At 31.8% G+C, this 21074-nt stretch overlaps 1 protein-coding gene across 1 annotated transcript; it reads left to right on the top strand.

The window, feature by feature from the left end:
* The first annotated feature begins 5348 nt into the window (after positions 1–5348).
* LOC142981788 (alpha-tocopherol transfer protein-like) lies at positions 5349–18973 on the top strand. The gene is made up of 7 exons (XM_076127893.1): positions 5349–5503; positions 11422–11581; positions 13722–13881; positions 14840–14954; positions 15955–16086; positions 16504–16717; positions 17843–18973. The coding sequence occupies exons 2-7, from the start codon at positions 11422–11424 to the stop codon at positions 17989–17991; spliced, it is 930 nt and encodes a 309-aa protein (XP_075984008.1). The 5' UTR covers positions 5349–5503; the 3' UTR covers positions 17992–18973.
* The last annotated feature ends 2101 nt before the right edge of the window (positions 18974–21074 follow it).

Genomic DNA, 21074 nt, shown 5'->3' with positions numbered 1-21074 from the left:
GGTTTCGACGCCGTTTAGGTCATCGACCTCTGTACCTTGAAAATCACCTTTGTACTTCGAAAAACACGACAAGGGACAGGTAGAGTACTTGACACAAAATAAATTAAAATTTGATTTTTAAGTACATACAGTAATGCAACCTTATACATTTCTCGGTACTTAAAAGTACTCAATTACCATGAAAAACTAATTATAAGTATATCAAAATATACGTAAATAGTATGCCCATGAGTTCCAATTTTGGTCAAAACCTACTGAGCCGGCTCAATAAAAATTCTGTGGCTGTCCTTGCAATTTTCAAAAGTATGGACTCAATGTCATAGTTTAAAAATATGTCCAAATAAGTTATAAATTTTTACAAGATCATATTTCTTATAACATGGAAGCATTTCATTTTGACTTTAAGGCCGTGGTATTGTTTTCTTTAAAAATAAACATTTTATCTTGTCAGTTAATCGAATTCTTATCTCGCGATGAAGATAAAAGGGGTGTTATAATTTGTCTGTCTATGCCCAATTTGAATGCAGTAATCTCTGTTGAAGCCACCCAAAAAATACAATAGTTTTTATATCTTGCAAATTACAAAAATTATAAACGGTCAATATCGGTGATGTCTTGCAAAAAAAGTGAGTACCTAGTACCGCGGTAACCTGCGGTCTTCTATGACAAGATATAATGGGCGTGAATAAAGCAAAAAAGGTTTGTAGTGGCGTGCTCTGGTCTCTGTCTACCTCTATGAGAAGAAGGCGTGATTTTATGTGTCTATGTATGTAAAAATAGTTCATTTTGCTGTTGCGAAGTATGTCATAGATTTGAAAAAGAAAAACTTATTTTAGTGCAATCATCTTAGCGACGGGAATTAAACTTACCTTCACAAGTTCATGTTAAAACCACTATTATAAATCTAATTACATAAGCCTATAAAACATAATAACTGAAGGTCATTAATTGAAGTATTTATAGGCATATGGCATAACTAAATTGTAAATATATGCAAATTTAACTACGACTTAAGACTTATGTAATATGTCGAATAAATCATGGTTTGATTTAACTTGTAAGGTTAGTCGCCTTGTTAATTTGACGGGTATTTCTTATAGATTACATTTATATTAGAAGTTAGGCACTTTTGTAAAAGTTTAACGCCCCGTTTCACAACTATGACTAAAGTAGATAAAGTGATTTTAATTGAAATGTGTGTAAGTAGAAAACCTCATACTCGAATTTTATTTTGAAAAGCGAAGTTTTATCGAAAGTTCACCTACCAAATAAAATGAATTTTACCATTTAACAAAAAATTAAAACTGTTTACAATATTTTTGTATTTTAATACAATAATATTTCGATACCTAGACAACGAAATTTAATTCTCTTGTTTATTCATTTCATGTTCATTTTTATTTTGATACTTTCACGAATTCGACAAAGGTAAAAGAATAACTTGCAACCCGCATGCAGATTTCGTTTTTAAATGCGATGCAGGATTGATGTTGCTACAAAAACTAATACAAAAAGTATTTCGTATGCTTGAGCCCTAATATAAGAAAAATAAAAAAATGTTTACAATAATGTCTTTGTTTTATTCTAAAGGAAACACAATTCAAGTGATGTGCTATAATTAAACTCCACATATATTATTCAAACAAACAAACCTTAAAACGTAAAAGAGATTTTTATTTGTTTGGTAAATGCAGTAAAAATATTGTATTTACGCCAGGAAATAATTTGTGTAAAACGATGTAAGATTCAAATATCAATTGTAATTATTGTTTTTCATGTATTTTATACAAATGTGGACTATTTTATTTTTTCGATATACTTATCTATATAAATAATAACGTTAATAGATACAATGTTACCAATTAATTAATAATATGTGCCATAATAATAATATAATCTTAAATAAGTTAGTTAATAGTTATGTATATCCATGTAATATCTTTATATTATGTAAACAAAAATATGGGTGATTTGCCTGAAATAAATGATTATTTAATTTAATTTAATTTAATTTAATTTAATTTAATTTAATTTAATTTAATTTAATTTAATTTAATAAATCGTATCGTGTTGCAATTTGCCGTCAAGTCAATCTGTGAAGGGTTTTCTACTGCTATCAACCTAGTAACTATCGACAAATAATGAAAAACGGAATGCAAGAACAATTTTGTTACGTACTTTCAAATCTTAAACATTTGGTCCTCGACAGCATTGAGTGTACCTTAGGGCCACTTCCACAACTTCTTAGCATTATATTTAGGTACAGATGGCTTCTACACATTCTACACATTTTAATAACTAGATCGTTTACTATACACTTTTATCTATCATCATTATCATCATCATCTCGAATTAAATACACCATGAACAGAATTTTGTTTCACTTTGGTATAATGAAATAAATAAACTCCTTGCATTCTTACAAACGTCGTCACACGTTAAAATTAGTACAACCTTTCTAACATTTTGGTTGCTTACACAGTCTACCATTGATTGAATAATTATTATGCCACACATTAGTATGCGTATCACCTAATACATGTTGTAACTGTCGTGTACATAATCTATCTATACTAATATTATAAAGCTGAAGAGTTTGTTTGTTTGTTTGTTTGAACGCGCTAATCTCAGGAACTACTGGTCCGATTAGAAAAATTCTGTCAGTGTTTGATAGTCCATTTATCGAGGAAGGCTATAAGCTATATATCATCACGCTACAACTAATAGGAGCAGAGTAGCAGTAAAAAATGTTACGAAAACGGGGAAAAAATTCACCCATTCTCTCTTATGTGACGCAAGCGAAGGTGCGCGGGTCAGCTAGTATTAGTTATTTGTACATGTTACATAACTCTTATAAAAGGTAGCCGGGTACCGCCCTAAGATTTTTAATGGGAAAATAAGTAGGGTAATTGCAAGGGATTGTGCGATAATAGATAGTTTAATCTTGTTTAGATTATAATGGTAGCCGCGTGTTGTAGTGCACTCGATTTGTAATTGAGAAAATTATATGTGTAATGTTCAAATTGTTTTTTCAAGTCTGGTAATACTATGAAACCTTTGCTTAAGTGTTTGTAAAGATGCCTGAGATTCACGATGGTTGTACTTTGTATGTCAAATGTTGAATTACCTCTACGATATAATTTGTAGCCGACTTAAAATATAAATTTCCATTGTTTTACTTCACTGTAAAACAATATAGAGAATGTAATAAAAAACACTGTACTTTATGCAAGATAAATTTAACCCATTACTGTCCCACTGCTGGGCGAGGGTCTCCTGCATTTTTTTTGGGTTCTATGTTTTTATTGAAGAGTTAACGTGCCTTTGAGGATGATTAAATTTTAAAAGCGGCATACCAACACAATTTGTTGTATTATAATTATTATTGAACCCATTTGTTGTCCCACTTTTGAGTACTGTTTTACTGTGTTGTTATATTATGGACCTGATAGGACCTTGCAAACAAAATAATGCTATAAAGACTTCTCCTCAGAAACTGTTCAAAAACTTCAGGAATGTCAATTTCTTTAAGATATTCTCCTCTTCCTCTCAAAAGTTGCTATTATTAAAAAATATATATATAAAGAATATTTTAAGATGATTGTGCAATAGGGGCCAGTTTTAGGCTGAAATATTACGAAACAATAATATATCTGACTAATTACAAAATTAATTGCTTCAAATGTGTATGGAACATCCATTAACGCGTCGTTGGATGGGTCGTTATACCGCTTATACTAATAAAGACCCACAAAATACATATTTTGTTGAAAAATTGTGTATTTGGACATTGGCTAAGAGTATTACTGATATTATTTATGAACAGTTGCGGTAGTAGTCCGAATAAAACATATCTTAAGATATCAGAAATAAAATAAAATCACGCCAGTTTTCCATAAGTGTGGGCCAAGACCAATGAGCGCCACTTGGTCCGCAATAACAACTGACATGTAATTTGTTATGATATTCAATTAATAATAGGATGATAGAGTAATAGAATAATAGGGTAAAAATTCAATATCATTTAACAAAGGTAAATACCGAATTCTGAATAGTTCCATAATTCGCCATAAAACCTTAACATATCGCCATGGAAAAAATATAACGAACTAGCTGACCTGCGCAACTGCGCTTGCGTCACATAAGAGAGAATGCGTCGTAATTTTCCCCGTTTTTGTAACATTTCTCGTTGCTACTCCGCTCCTATTGGTCGTAGCGTGGTGATATATAGCCTATAGCCTTCCTGAATAAATAGGCTATCTAACACTGAAATATTTTTTTAAATCGGATCAGTAGTTCCTGAGATTAGCGCGTTCAAATAAGCAAACAAACAAACAAACTCTTCAGCTTTATAGTATTAGTATAGATAGGGCCTCTATAAAGCCCATGACATAAAAAAAAGCTAAACTGTTTTCGTTTTTTAAACGTAAGGACGTTAAATGTAAACAAAACTAAATAATTATCTACCTCACATTATTTTAAAAGAAACAATCACAATATTTATGTATAATGTTGCTAATGACTTATAACTATGAGTATTTGATCCTTAACCTCCTGTCAGCAGCTCATTGCGTTATAAACGCTTAGTGAAAAAAAATAACAAACAATTTTTTTTTGAAATGACACATTTACCAGGATTGTTTTTTTTTTGTTTTGTGTGAGTAATATTTATTTAGAATGAAGTTTTAAATTATTGTATTTAAAAGATTATTATTCCACTGCTGGACATTGTTATAATAAGGGGAGAGGAGGTTGAGTCCAAAAGGTGAGGTTAGGGAATTTTGCAGTCACAAAAATATTAATATACTGATAAACTGTCATAATGTTTTACATGTAATTGAAGCAAGCACATTGCAGGAAAAAGACTAGAGAATTTAGGAACAGAAAAACCCAATTTTAGTGTTGTAATATCCATTTAAATTAATATTCAATGTCTTATATGACGTAAAACTGTCAAAAACGGAAAATCAAAACACAAAAAATACTTGATCAGTTCTCTTTAAAAAAGAATGAAATACTTTCTCTAAATGTAAAAATATATTAAATATTTGATTTAGTTAAATAGTAATAGGTTTTTATTATATTTAGTTCAAATCTACATAAAAAAAACCAGCACGATCCTTTTTCAAAAAAATAATAGAATCCTTTTTTTCTTAATGTCAAAAAAAAAGCAAAACCCCCCTTAACATTTATTCCACGTATTTTTATACAAAAATACATTTTGCCGCGAAATGTATTTCGGACAGGTATATTAAATACACAATGCTATTATTATTATACGTTAGAGGTCACACAATGATTTCGCAAACTACATATTTATAGTGTTTTAAGGACTACGCTACAATTTTAGCCCGATGTTCTCGCGCGGCAGTCGTGTCTGTATGTTTTCACAATTATTTGTGTTAGCATTTATTATTTTAATGCTCACTATTGGAGTGTTAATTTAGAGTAAAAAATATATTGCAGTGATTTTTTTTTTGGAGTTTACAGTGAATTTTTCAATGTAAGTAAAGCTTCAATATTTATAATAATACATTTAAAAACGTTTGAATAAATTACTAAGAAATTAACAGATTAATAATTTTATAAAATTATATTTTGTGTTTTTAAATGAAATATTTTTGTGTCAATCAATATTTAATTTTGAATATGTATTTTTTTACATTGTTATATAAATTTTAAAATTATTGTAATTAAATAATATATATTTTTTTAAGACGTCAATTAAGATATTAAATTTTCGAATAAATAATTAGAAGATATGAATGAATAATTACCAATAATTTAAAAAATTAAGCTATCTGGACCAAACTATGAAGGTCTCTACCTAATTAAGATATAATATTATTGAATATGGATTTCTTATTAACAACCCATCCAAAGTTTTCAGAATCTGTCTTTATGATCAAACAAAAATCATCTTGAATTCAGAATTTGGACCAGTTTTTTTATAAGTAGTTAGTAGTCTACGAACTATGATAGTTTCAGACCTGAATAGTGAGGTATCTATGATATTATTTAGATTATATTTAACCGAAAGATTTTTAGTAAGAGTTACAATATGACGAGATTCTTCATACTACTCATAAATAAACACAACAATACAATCTAAAATAGCATCTTTTGAATAAAAACAGATATAATAAATATAGAAATAACATAATATTCTTTGGTCTCTGCCTATCCCTAGAGGAAGAAGGCAAGTTTTTTTATATATTATGTATGTCGGTGCGTACAATATAGACAGAATAAATATTGCCTCTAATAGGAATTGAACCCATAAACCTACACGCAAAAGTAATGGCGCGGTGATCACATTTACCACTGCGCAAGAAAAGTCAATCAAACAATCTGAATTTCGAAATCAAGTCCAAAGACCTTCGCTAATGATAGACGATGAATAAATGAATCGATTATTATCGAAATAATCAGAATTAATTAAAACATTTAGATCAGGAAGTATATCCGTTTGGGCTTTAATTTAATAGATATTTATGTTAAATACTTATTTCCTATGGAATTAATTAATATTGATTAGAATATATTAATTAACCCTGTTACTGCGCCACTGTTAGGCAAGTGTCTCCTCCCGGAATAAGGGAAGTTAGGTCTTGAGCCCACCACGCTACTAAGTGCAGATGAAGGACATTGCAGTTTTGGGATCTGTAGAGATACAAGGTTTCATTACAATGTTTTTTTTTAAATTTGAGCTACAAATAAGTTTTTTTCATATTTACATAACTAGGAGAGTCATTAGTATACCTTATGCCTTAGGTTCGAACCCCCAACCACTTGCGTGAGAGACATTGCTTATATCGCTTGGCTATAATTCCTCTAATTTGAATAAAACACCAAAGTAATTCAGCCATCATTGATGACCAGATTGCATCCGATTGACATTTGAGAAATTAACTTTTAAAGATATTGAAGGCTCCTATTTAAATTAAAATATATTCGAGACAAAAGATCAACCAAATGATAAAATATTATCTACTTAATAATCTTTCAAATATTTTATGTATTATGCAACTTCCAAAACACTTCGCAAATAAATATTGGATACAATAATTAACATGATCGATATCGCTGAACGAACATCCTTTGCCTTATCTTTGCCATTCTGCTTCGTTACCAAATTTAATTGAAAGAGATTTAGAAGTTTCAGGAATAAAATCAAAATTAATAGAAACAATTTTCTGGTCTTCAAAACAATAACAAGTTTAGATTCATGCAGTGTGTATTTACCAAAATTTGAAAACAGCTTCAAAGGAGGGAAAAGTTTTTAAAATCGTCACGATTTATATTTGTCGATAGCAGATCTAGATTATATAACAATAATTGATGAAAAAAAGATTACTTTTCAAGGATGCCTCTTGTTTACCTCAAATACGAGGAAGACCGTAAAACCCACTTTTAATATATCGGAACTGTTATCCTTGCATTGCTAATTGTCTCAAAATCATCATCAAAATCGGCATTCTCCCATTCTAAGCAGGAAATACCTTGCCCACAATCCTTGTAACATCCACGACAATGAATAAATAATATAATAGTTGTATAATATTATTTTGGCACATGGCATTGATATTGACCCCAATATCCTAAAATATATTTAAATTCATTCAAATTGTTCGACTCGCTCGGTTATTTATAAATTTTAAGTGATTGGTTAGGTCATTTTGATTGTAAGCTGTTGTTTTTGCATTCACTAACGTTTACCTGTGGTTTCTCCCGCGTGAAGTTTTTAATTATGTATTGAGTAGTCTTAATTCTTCGTCGGAATCTACCACATTTCGATTAAATATAAGCTGTTAAACTATGAAAGCGTTAGAGACAGAAATATTGTCTAGTACTTACTAATAGTGGGACAATACTGGGTTCTAAAATATAGGTCGCTTTTATGTTAGTATGGTGTGCATAAGAATGGAACCTGACGTAACTGTCGCAGCGTTGCGACCACATCGAATACTGCGCCGTGTAAGTCAATGTTACCTCAATTAGAAATCAAACACGATGCACGTTATGCATTAGTAAAGGCATAGCTGTTTAAAAACGCAAGAAGAGCTGCGAGGCATTTCAAGGATTGGGTTACTATTGAAGTATTTTGAACAGAAAATCGTTGACAAGAAGTTTTTGTCCTATACTCCAAAAGCGAAAATCAATAATCTTAAACCGAAAAATATACAGCGCCCCTGGCCTTACGTAATAAATTTGAAAATTCATTTTATTCTCTTAAATCGATACCACAGTTATGATAACGGAAACCAAAATGCCGAGAATAATAGTAATATTTTTTTTCATGTCTTCATTTCTTGATAGCTGGTTCGATATAGTAGAAAACTGATTGTCTCATCGATCGATCGAATCGTACTAAAAAGGATCTCAGTGTTGCAAATTTCCTCACAAATCATCTTCCTCTATAGTTTTTATTCGATTAGATTTCGTACTTTGTATTATTAACAGTATAGTGATTACCAATAGATGGTTGCAACATTCTCTGGGTAGTTGGGCCGCATTCGTGTGTAACGAAATATGTCCGTTCTTGCATCCATCCTGACTGCCATAATATATGTGTCAAGTTTGTGACGTGAAACCGTGAAAATACGAACCAATATAATATATCTTTTTGAAGAAATAAAAAAAGAAAATAAAAATGTAGTTTAGTGTGAAACGACGCGTATTAAGGTAGACAAACTGAATAAATTAAAAGAATAATATTTTTGCCTTCTTTAATAAAACAACTCCCGCACTAAGAATTCCTCAGGGTTATTTTACAAACATATAAACAACGAATACAAAGTACAACCAGACTCGAAACAATTATTAGTAGATCACACAAATAATGTTTTGTATGGGGATTGAACACACGACCTCCCGACGCGATGGTAACGGTGTGGCGACCTAAACCACTACGTCGCGGAGGCAGTCAAATTAAATTCAACCATAAGTTTTCGTGTAGAGTATTAAACTATCGACTGTTCAATGCAATAATGGTATAGTGGCCATACATCATTCGCTCATTAATAATTCAAAATCTAAAGACCGTGACTTTTGGAAAATGGTTTATTTACAAATAGTTTTTGTTATTGTTTTTTCAAGACTTTACTATAGTCCACAACACCATTAAGTGTTGCGACTATAGTATCCAAGGTTCACGGATAACAGAGGTATACTGAGTTCAAAATGTAGAGCATCCTTGAACCGTAGGCAGACGATTATGCAGTTGACGGTGGCTTGTTTGATAGAGGTACTTTATATTAATAAAATTATTATAATATTTGCTTGAAATTGGGCACGCAGGCTTTCTATTAAGTACTTGGTTTTGAGACTGTAATAGATTCAGCGAGTATTAATACAAAAAAATTATATTGTAGACTCTCCTATGTTTTATTTTTCAAAAGAATGTTTAATATTAGTTATCTGTTTACCATAGTACAGGCTCTGCTTAGTTTGGAATTAAATGACCGTGTGTGTGAGTTGTCCAATAATATTTATTTATCTATCGGCTTTGCTGTAAAAATAATTTAAAAACAAAAGTATCCATATAATTTTAAAGAATGTGACACGTCAATAAAAATATTGAATTGAATGACCTCTTGAGTCTAATTAAAACATGTTAAAATGACATTTAAGTTACGTATGACGAAACGAAATAACTCTGTCAATTTGATGTTGAAATCTTGAATTGATTTACTTTGATCTTTATTATTACGTAGATTATATAAAGTATATAAACCAACCACTGTCATAAAACAAACAAAATTAAGAATGAAAAGATAATCTTCTATGAATGACAATTTTAAAACAGTTCTAACAAGAATGTAAAATCCTGCACCTTTTTATGTTGCGTTTTAATATTTTGACATTACTGTACGGTAATTGATTGAATACGATTCTACGTGAAGGTATAAGCGTGATAAATATATCAAATCGGATGTACGAGCTCAAAAAATGTTCGGATCCTTGTACATATATAGTAGCCGCTGGAGAATCTTAATAGCGCGATTCAGAAATAATCAAAATTTACACAAGCCCCTCTAGTAGGCGATGCGGTGCAATCTGTCACATGATCGAACATTTACTGATATGAAATATGATGCGTGACTATTTACCCGGCCCGTGAAGTGACAACAACACCTCGTCGCCAGCAGTTGTGTAGACTTCCATAGCCCAGGCAACAGAGGTAGTTGATCCAAATTAACCAATCTTATATTCAGCTTCTAAGAAACTCCACTCATTTTATCTAAATCTCTAGTAGAGAAACAGTACTTAAACAGTTAAATTCTATGAAGGCCTTTAGGTCAAGTACGGCTTGAAGAGTTCACACCTTTCAAGAACTTCGGGTATATTACTTTTACCTTAACGTTTTGAAATAAGTGACAACATGTTCCTCCTAACATTGAAAAGGCGGATAATAAAACACAATCGCTATAATAAAATAAACGAGACACTATTTGGGAGACCACAATTTCGCTACCACTGTTCCCGAGAGTAGTGAGTTCGATTCTTATGTTGACAACGCGGTAAATGTATTCTATGTGTTAATCTAGGTTAATAAACTATCTGTGGCAGATTTTTCCGTGATAGAGTAACAAAAATGCATATGTGCATACATCCATTGTCACAAACTTTATATATATCCCGTTTATATTGTTTTATTTTTTCGGTTATTTATATCGATACATTGTGGTCATTTCCTAAAGTTAGGTTATAAAACTTAAGAATTCTCAGCCAGTGAGTTGTCTTCAAAACTAATATTTATCTAAGACAGAAAAAAATATTTCTAAAGCAATTTTAATGACAATTATTTTTGAATACAGCAAAAACTTTACAATAGATTTAAAAATGACAAAAACTCTCCACTGTGAGATCAGTTGTTATAAACATCGTAATTACATAATAATATAGAAATAGACACATTTAACACGTAAATTATGCCTATGGCTGTTTTTATAATGTAGAGTCAAACTCTAATTACAGCTTTAAATGGGTAAATTAGGTAAAGAGCATATCTTTAAAATTACCAATTTATTTATCAATGGGAAGTAGGTAAACTTCGTAGTCTGAGAATTTTGGTATTTATTTAATACAAAAACAGAAAAAAATATTTGCTTTTTAGAGTTAAGGCTTGCCTACTTATCATGTCATGTATTTGGGCATAGTTTGAGATTCTCAATATTAATGAAATCAGTAGATTGTGGTATTTACTTAGTACTCGCTAGATGATTAATGGTAACGATGATGCCTTGATTGAGAAAAGATTCAAATTTTTATTTGAAAGATGTTTTTGAGGAGCTCGTGGCTTAGTTAACAACGCGGATCGGTCTCGGAGGTTAAGCCACGGTTGCCAAGAATGTTTGGGAATGTGGAAAGCATTTTCAACAAATCACTTAATTTTTAACCTTCGTTTATTTATTCCAGATGTCTTACGAAGACTTCAGCCCTTTGTACCCACATAACAAGGAAGACATTCAGGAGATCAGAGGCCAGTTAGGACTGAAAGACAGCACCATACAAGAAGATGTTGACGCCATCATTGAATGGTTTCAAAAACAACCACATTTAGTTGAAGCTGGAATTGGTAAGACCGAATTTCAAATCAGAACGAATTTCTATTGAACAGAACTATTTCATGAATTAGTAACGGCAATTTATTTGCTAATTGTGGGTAAAGACAATTAGATTTCGTCTAATAAAGATTTATCTTGTGTTGAATGTTTCATTAACAAACCACAACTAAAAGTAACTATAGAGATTTCTTTGTATGAAAATCTGATCAGCGCCCCTAGCTAGCTAGCTAGCTAGCTATTCCGCATGAATATTTTTTACAAGTAATTTTAACGCAAAAATAAACACACAAATCCGTAATAATTAATTATTTGCGTATAACATTAGTTTTCTAAATATTTCTATACATACACACAGTTTTTGCTTAGCCCGGATGGCTAAGCAAAAACTAAAAGCTATCTAAATGGAATCCTTTAAGAGGAGCGATCGGATATTTGTGCAATACGCAAGTGTTATTATTTTATTAATTTTGGAAAGTGCATTAAATACTTTTGCATTCAATTCAATATTAAAATAATGCCCTAATTATGAATTGGTTCGACAAATTATTTATAGACTAGCTGACCCGTGCAACTTGGCTAATAATTTTCCCCCATCATTTTCCGTTACTACTCCGCTCCAGTTGCAGCGTGATGTTATATAGCCTAAATCCTTCCTCAATAAATGTTCAATTCAACACAAAAATAATTGTCGTTCCTGAGATAAGCGCGTTCAAACAAACAAACTCTTCAGCTTTATAATATTAGTATAGATAATATAGATATCTCTCATCGACTCAACTAAAGCGGTATAACAAGTTTTTAATTAGCCGTGCACAGTTTAATTTCAACTGTACAATGGAAACGTAGGTTACCTTCGGGCGATCGAGAAATCGTACTCGATCGAAATCTATAATTATTCTCAAGACCATTCACATGATGATTTTACTTTAGTTTGGAAAACAAAATATACCAGATATTAAGCTGACGAATTTCTTCTACACTACGTGTAAACTATCACATAATTATGAAACGTGACTACACCACTGTAATAGTTAAGGTAACCATGGCACCTCACAGTCTAGGATTAGGATTTGATTACACAACTATGAGATTCAAAATAAATCAGGTTCTTCAGGTCTTGTTGTACGTTGTACCTTTAATATGTTTGTCAAAGTATCCACGACACAAGAATCATTCTTAGTGTAGTAAGTTGTGTTTAAAAGAGGTTTTCCTTGGAACCATTTCGAATTATAAGCCACTTTCTCCAAATAAATCTTTGTGTAGCCAACTTAGATTTTAACAAAATATAGTATATAGTTATTTGTAAGGGTAGTAAAAAAACTAATTAAATTATCATTAGCGACTACCTGCTTTATTGTTTGTACAAATTAAAGTAAAACAATAAAAGTTTATAAATATCCAAAACGTAAACACAATAAAATGTTTATAGTTACATAAAATCCAGTGGCTGCATAATTATTGTTATTAATCAGCGTTTATCAGATCTCATAAATATTGTTTTTATTCATTAAAATGTTGAAAAACAAAACATTGTTATTGTTCGTCAAATTTATCATGTTATTTATATCCCAAAACCCTCTCGATAAAATTATATTTCCTGTCTTTTAGTGCCTCTTGATCTCACTGATGGGCTTGAAAAGCGGCTTACTGTCATGGCTAATTGATAAACAATAGTCTTTAAATTAAAAAAATAATTAAATACAGTAACTTCAGATAGCCAAAAAACTTAGTCTGTAGCCTTATATAACTTACTTAGGCCTAAATACTTTTAATCCTAGGAAATATTTGCACTTGAACAAAGTCGGCCATTGAAGCTATTCAATCAAAAATAATTTTAAAAAGACTTGTACCTCCTTTACGTACATAAATCATGCCTTTTTTCGAATAGGGGTGGCCTAATATCGAAAAACGCTACTTGCTACGAGCCTCACAAACTTCCCTTGTTCTATTCACATTTTTTTTAACCCATAACCGCCCAAGGTCTGCTTCTAAACGGGGAAGGGATTTTCGGTCCACCACGTGCACGACTTTGCGAGCCGTCAAAAAATGTATCAATATTTTTTTTTCTACTCACATACTTACTACATATCTTATTACATAATATTGTCTTACCTTCTTTTAAAATATTGAATATGAATGTATCTTTTACAGACAGAGATGTAGTCGAGCGAATGTTGATCGTGGCCAAAGGATCTATTGAGAAGACAAAGAGACGGATTGACAACTGGTACAAGTTCAGACTCCTAGCTCCTGAGATTGTTCAAGGCAGAGACAAGGTCCTCTCTGATTCGCAAGACTTATGGACGTCATAGTAAGTACCGTCTATAAAGCTTATAAACAATAGTATTTATTCTTAATATGTGATAATTAACGTATCTAGTAATGGTGGTAGTCAAAGTCTCCCAGACTCATTCGGGAGGAGACCCTTACCCAGCAGAGGGATTAACTCGTTAAAAAACAAGTAAAAGTTATAACCTAGTATCGTTTTAGTCCCTCTGATTTGGAGAAAATATCAAGAGAACTATCGATTTAAAAAGTAATCCTGATAATACTGGTGACTGGTGAATCGCGATGATCACTTAAACTATTAGATTTAATTGCAAACTAAAAATAGAGTTATCTAGATGACTCGTAAGCGTAACATTACGTAAAATAATGTGAGATAGTATCTATTACGTTCTAGAAAATTTTCTTATCCATTGTATTAAGAACTTTGTTTTAATGATTTCCATTATCTCCTTGATTTATACATTAATACATTATTTTCGTAAATCCTACAACAATAGTCGTGACGTCAACCTGAAATTATTCTACCGTGACAAGAACAATTATTATATTTTCATTAAAATATTTGTGTGAAAATCTTATTTGATTGTTTAATAAATTATGTTGAAATACGCTTGGGTTTTAAATGGAAATTATAGCACGCGCGTAATATGACTTTTATTGCTTGATTCAATGTTAAAATGCAAGTTTTTTCGCATTTTTAAAAATTCCTTTTCTTCCTTTATTCTCCTTCTTTTACCTAATTTCTCTATTTTTATGATTTTAACTCTATTACTCTTATGAGACTTAACATTCCGTCCTGAATGCTGTGAAGTTATGAAATAAATTACTTAACTTCAAAAATTTTTTTGTTTATCAGAGGCCTTGGCGATATGAAACAATTTTTCACCAATAACTTTTTATCATCCATTACATACGATAGTAGTCAACTCCCAAAAGAAATTATAAGCTGTAAGATTCAATATATTTTTCTTTATTTCTAGTTTACAAATAGCAATGCCGAAGCTGTACAAAGGACACCGAGTGGCCGTCATTAAATTTGTTGACCCGGAACCTAGTAATTTCTCATGTGAGACATTCTTAAGGAATACATTCATGGTAAGAGGCATTTTGGATTTTTTGGATAGCAGATACCAACGCTTGCATAGTTAAATAGAATTCGATAACCATGTGCAGAAATAAGTAGTATTCTATCATTCATCAACAGATTTTTTTATTTTACGTTTGTACGTATTGTTTATACCATTTTCATATATTCTTCTTCAGAATGGTTATCTAGTCGGATCAACGTGTCATATTAAAAAGCTATTTTAATGTGATTGACTCTAGATTTAACATCCACGACACTTAGATCACCTGTTTTTGATTCACCTTCATGTTTTTTTCTGATATTCCGCATTTTATATTATCTCTTCAGTCTAGTTTTTGTATATTTGAGCTTAAAGTCCAATGCACCTAACTTTTTGCAGCAACTATAAGTAAAATCTATGCAATTCATTACATTTTAGTATTTTACAGTTTAGAATTGTTTTTAATCTTTATTTTACGTTTGTTGAATAAAAACCACAATTGTATTCATGTGGATCATTAAGATTTTCAAGATAATCTTTTATTATCATGTATTTTAGTTTCTACCGAGAATAATGTATACATATAGTAAAACGTCATTAAGTTTTTGTTAATATATGGTACTCTTGCTAGTAAAATAGCTAAAACATTAATGTCAAGTTTTTCAAAATATTTAATTACTGTCACGTGTTTGAAGCAGGCTTTTGTCTTCAAGATAAAAACGTGCCACACATGTGGCTAAAAAAATACTGCAATTAAACAATTCAAGCTTTTTACTAAGACTAGGTTCATTCGTTAGTCATTTATTCTACATTATGCGTCAGTCATCTTTCATGTATTTCTTTTATAAAGTAGCCAAGATAAGGCAGAATTGTAACAGTGTATTTTTAGATGAGAAAACGGAATATATTTGGCATCTGCATAAGCAAACTTACAGAACTATAGTTGATATAGCAACTAAGCCTAATTTATTCCGTATTATCTACAAATCTTACTTATCAATAACTAAAATTGTCTGTTTATATTTCAGTTGGCAGATATTAGATTGAAATATGACTACTTCTTGGACGATATCTGGGTTCTGGACATGAAGAATACATCTTTCGCGCACTTGCTCAGGCTCAACCCAGCATTGATGCAAAAGTCAGCAAATCTATTCCATGTGAGTATAATTCATCAAACTGTTGACTGCAGAGATCTTCTTTATTTGACTATTAAGTAAAACCATTTATGATATGATTGAAACAGGGGGAGGCATCTGGCACCATTATTCGCGCTGAAATATTTTTTGACTCTTGGGTACTTTTAGACATTAGAAATTTCATTAAAATCTCAGTCAAGGTGGTTGCCATGGCTGAAATAGGTCGGACAAATCATATTCATAGACCTTATCAATGCTTAGTGCTAGCTTACCTGCATTGAGTAGACCTTAACAAACCGTAAAACAAATAGCGTATAATCACTACTCTCAACTTATACAACCGATATCCGTCTTCTCCAGATCGAAGTCTAAAGATTTGTTATTCAGTTAAAACGAATAATTTTTCCTATATTCAAACTTTTCTTCTTCAAATTCCAGGAGGGCCTAGGTCTAAGAATACACTCAATCCACGTCCTGAACGCCACGAACCTTATCCAGCACGTCATCACCTTCATGAAGCAGTTCTTCAGTCCGAAGATCATGGAACGTGTGATCATCCACGAGTCTCTTGATGACTTACACATGAGCTTGCCTAAGAGATATCTGCCTAAAGATTATGGTGGTGAAGAGAAACCTATGGCGGAGTTCAAAGGTGAGGAAATTGAAGCTACTGGTACTGTTTGTTAATAACAATGACGATTTGATTCAAAACGAGAAAAATAATATATTATTTGATAGCAATGAGAGTTTGATTATTAATAAGAAGAAATATATGTTAATAAGCTTAGCTTGAACTATTGAAGAGGTTGGGTATGTGACAAAAGATCACAAGATAGAGAGTTCAGAGAATAGATCTTCACTAAATTTCGTGTTGAACTTGCGTCATTTGAATTAATATTGTCAATCTTGACTTTACGCATGTGTAGGAAGATAGGCTTTAGTTTAATTAAATCTGGAAAAGTGTAAGATGCTTGTCAAATCTGTAATAACTGTTTAAGCAATTGCCTGACCTGCAGGTTTATTAAACTACATTTTGTATACCGTTAAAGATCATAAGAATAAACGACAATAAACGTTTCATACGTCTTCAAATTGAGATGAGAGCAATTTAACACTCAGAACGAATTAATTAAAATAAACTAACAATGGATATTTTTCCTACACACATAACAATTTAAATAATCGTATATTTTTTATTCATCGTCTTTCGTACACGTACCATCAATTTACGTATAACTGTGTCTCTATTAATGCTTAGACATGAGAGCAATAATAGCCAAGTGGTCTAAGCTTGCGCGTCCCACGTGTTAGACGGTTCTATTCTGAGGCAACACAGTAATGAATAATAGGAGTTGTGTGTATTAGAAATAAGTATCACTTGCCCCAATGATGATTTCTTGAGGCGCTAATAGTCAGTTATGCTCACCAATCGGTAAATGATCTGTGGGTTAAGCAACCGCTGGCGCGGTCATTCTATAGATGGGTGACCGCATAGTGATATTTGAACGGAGCAACTGCGTGCTTCGGAGGGCACGTAAAAAGTCGGTCCTGGTTGTTGTCAATTAATATAACAGTCGCTAAGCCATGTCAAAGGCCTTCCGGACTTTGACACTAGGTTGACCATTAACCATGCGATAGCGATAGATTGGCTTGCTCAAACGTTGAAAGAAAACGTCATGATGAAACCTTGCATGCCTACAATTTGTTTAGAACATTTCTTGACGAACACCCTACCGATCAGCTTTCCAATACTAATAAATTATTATATTTCTTCCAGACATGTACGAGAAAGAACTAAGAAGCAGTAAAACAAAGCAATTCCTTATTAACTCAATGAAGCTCGTTTCAAATGAGAAGAAACGTCCCGACTCAGACATCAACGAAGACTACCTCGCTGGATCTTTTAGAAAATTAGATTTTGATTAAACGTATACTAATATTATTGATAAATAGTCATTTAGTAATTTTGTTGTGATCTTTAGTTGATATTGATTTTGAATTTAGCAGAAGATATTTTGTACTGTCGATCGCTCATCCACTGCTGAAAATTTTGGTTTTAGCCCATGATATTAAACGGAGTATAATCGTGTATCTGGAAAACGCAAATGTGAGATAACAGTATATACGTATACACCGTGCGCTTGGCAAAGTGGCTTAAAAATTGAGATATACTTATTAATTACTTGCGTTAGAAAATCAACGTATAGTATACGTAGATTTTTTGACGTTTGCATTTTCAAGATACGCCATTGTACTGGGTCATGTGCTGCGCTTGGTATATATGAACATAGGTACTGCACTTGGGAGCTTCAAAATTTGACGTTAAACTCTGCCCAGTAATTGTTTATATGGTTACATGGTTGTACCAACTAATTACAAAAGTTTTTTTAGATGTGACTGATGTCGACAGTGCAAAATAAGATATTTTTATAAAGACTTTAGAGAATGAAATAATGGATAGTAAATATAATAATTATTACATGGATATTGAACAAATTATTCTATGAATTTATATTTACCTTTGTTGTTAAAGTATAAAAATAAGGTAAGTTTTAATCATAAACAATTATATTTTGACCAAAATATTCATAAATTTTTAAATTATCGTAAATAATAATATTTTTTTTGAACACACACATAATTGTAATATAAAAAGGAACTCACGTGGCAGCAAAAATGCGTTTACAAATCACCAATTTTTCAATTTCTTTTTTTTTCAATATTCGATAGTATTTTTTATAATAATTTAAATAGTATTATTTAATGCGCTGGGCGTTATTTAGTGTATAAGGGATATATTCTTATCAATTCCTGAATTTGTAAGGTTATTAAAATGTATTTAAAAAAATAAGTAGGTCATTGATATATTTTTATATAAATGGAAGTAAATAAAATAATTATTTCGCAATATTTTTTTTATTATGTGACCCGATGAAAATTAATTACATCTTACTCGGTTGAGCTGCGAAGCTACAGTTAAGTAGTGTAAGATATCAAGAGACGTTTTTTTTTCGCTTTTAATTTATTTGTAGCCTCCCTTGCCGAGGTTGTTCTTTGGATGGGTGACCATCTTATTCATACTGAGTTCCTCCATGTACCGGAAGGCACGTTAAATTGTAGGTCCCGGCTGTCATTTTCAAAGATCTTTGGCAGTCGTTAACAGTAGTCAGAAGCTTGACAGTCTGACAACTAGTCTTACCGAAGGGTATCTTGTTATAAACCAGGTAAGTGGGTTGTGGAGGTCAGATAGGCAGTCGCTCCATGTAAAACACTGATATCCAGCTGCATACGGTGAGACTGGAAGCCGACTCCGACATAGTTTGGAACAAAGGCTACGCTAATATATATATATATATTATTATACGTGGAATAATAAACATTGTTGATAAACGCACGTCAACAATATTGCTAAAATATTTTTTAAAGGCTTTATCGTATTTAATAGAAACCTCTTAATCAAGTCAAGTTATTGGAATCTAGAGTTTCTGATAGACATATTGTTGTCTATTGTTGAAATTAATTACTCTAATACCGTATACCATAGGTCTTCGAAAATCGATTCTACGAAACTATTGGGTGAATTTTGGTAGCAATTTGCGGCAGCAACAATTTCGTAGCAGGAAACCTGCTACAAAATTGGTGGTGTTTTCTATTTTAACTATATACCTATACATTATATTTTGCATCTAGAAAATACTAAAAACCTACAGAATCTTATCAATTCTATCAAAAAACCTATCGATCTGACTTTTTTAGTTTTGTAAAGGTCTGAAGTCAGGCACATTTTTCTAATAATAATAAATTTATAAAAAACACCTGTTACAAAAATCATATCAATGCGCTCAATTAAATATTGTCTTAACTTAAAAAATAATCACTGCTAATCCAATAATATATTTTCTTGGGAAAACAATCTTAGTCTATATCCAATTTTCTGAAAGAACCATCAGCTCCAAAATCACCAGCAATTTTCGAAGCATGTGTTCGTTTCGTCTCATCAGTTAAGAAATTGTTCTCTTGATGTTTGAGGAATATTCTCCAGGTTTCTGATTGAAGAGTTTCATACCACGCGCCTGGAAATAAATTTGTATAAATTTACTAACGGACCTGGTAAACGTGTTTTTGCCATATAAATAAAAAAAAAACTAGTGACTCTCCGGGGTATGAAAAATAGATGATGGCCGATTTCAGACCAACTCAATATGCTCACATAATTTCATGAGAATCGGCCAAGCCGTTTCGGAGAATTACGGTAATGAACATTGTTACTCGAGAATTGTAGGTATATGTAAGACTAGCTGACCCGCGCAACTTCGCTTGCGTCACCTAAGAGAATGGGTCAAAATTTTCCCCGTTTTTGTAACATTTTTCGTTGCTACTCCGCTCCTAATGACCGTAGCTTGATGTTATATAGCCTATAGCCTTCCTCGATAAATGGGCTATCTAACACTGAAAGAATTTTTCAAATCGGACCAGTAGTTCCTGAGATTAGCGCGTTCAAACAAACAAACAAACAAACAAACAAACAAACAAACAAACAAACAAACAAACTCTTCAGCTTTATTATATTAGTATAGATGAATGACATTCGTACTTGCAGATAGGTGATTTTAAAATAGCAACTAGCTGACTCTCCATTACGGTGGGTAAATGCGTCAAAGGCGCGTTTGCCAAGGGATATGATATGATGTTCAATTAATCTGTATGCCAAAAGAACAATCCTTTTTTGTGCTATGTCAAAGAGTTATTTTCAAGTTAATATTGGGACTCGAATATTTTTTCTCTACTGACAAAACTTCTTCTAAATCATATCGCGAGGCACATTCTATGGCGTCAAAATTGTAAAGGGTAAGCTTTGTGCCCATCAAATACTATTGGTATAATTTTTAATACTCACCAGCTATATCCTGACATGTTAGAGAAGACGTCCCACCAAGATCTCTAGGGAACACGTTGGTCGGTAGAACATGAAAGATCTTCCTCGGTAGAACATGAAAGATCTCCTCAAA

The sequence above is a fragment of the Anticarsia gemmatalis genome, chromosome 20 (genome assembly GCF_050436995.1).
Source record: "Anticarsia gemmatalis isolate Benzon Research Colony breed Stoneville strain chromosome 20, ilAntGemm2 primary, whole genome shotgun sequence".
In the NCBI taxonomy this organism is placed as follows: domain Eukaryota; kingdom Metazoa; phylum Arthropoda; class Insecta; order Lepidoptera; family Erebidae; genus Anticarsia; species Anticarsia gemmatalis.
This window is presented reverse-complemented; position numbering and strand designations above follow the sequence as displayed.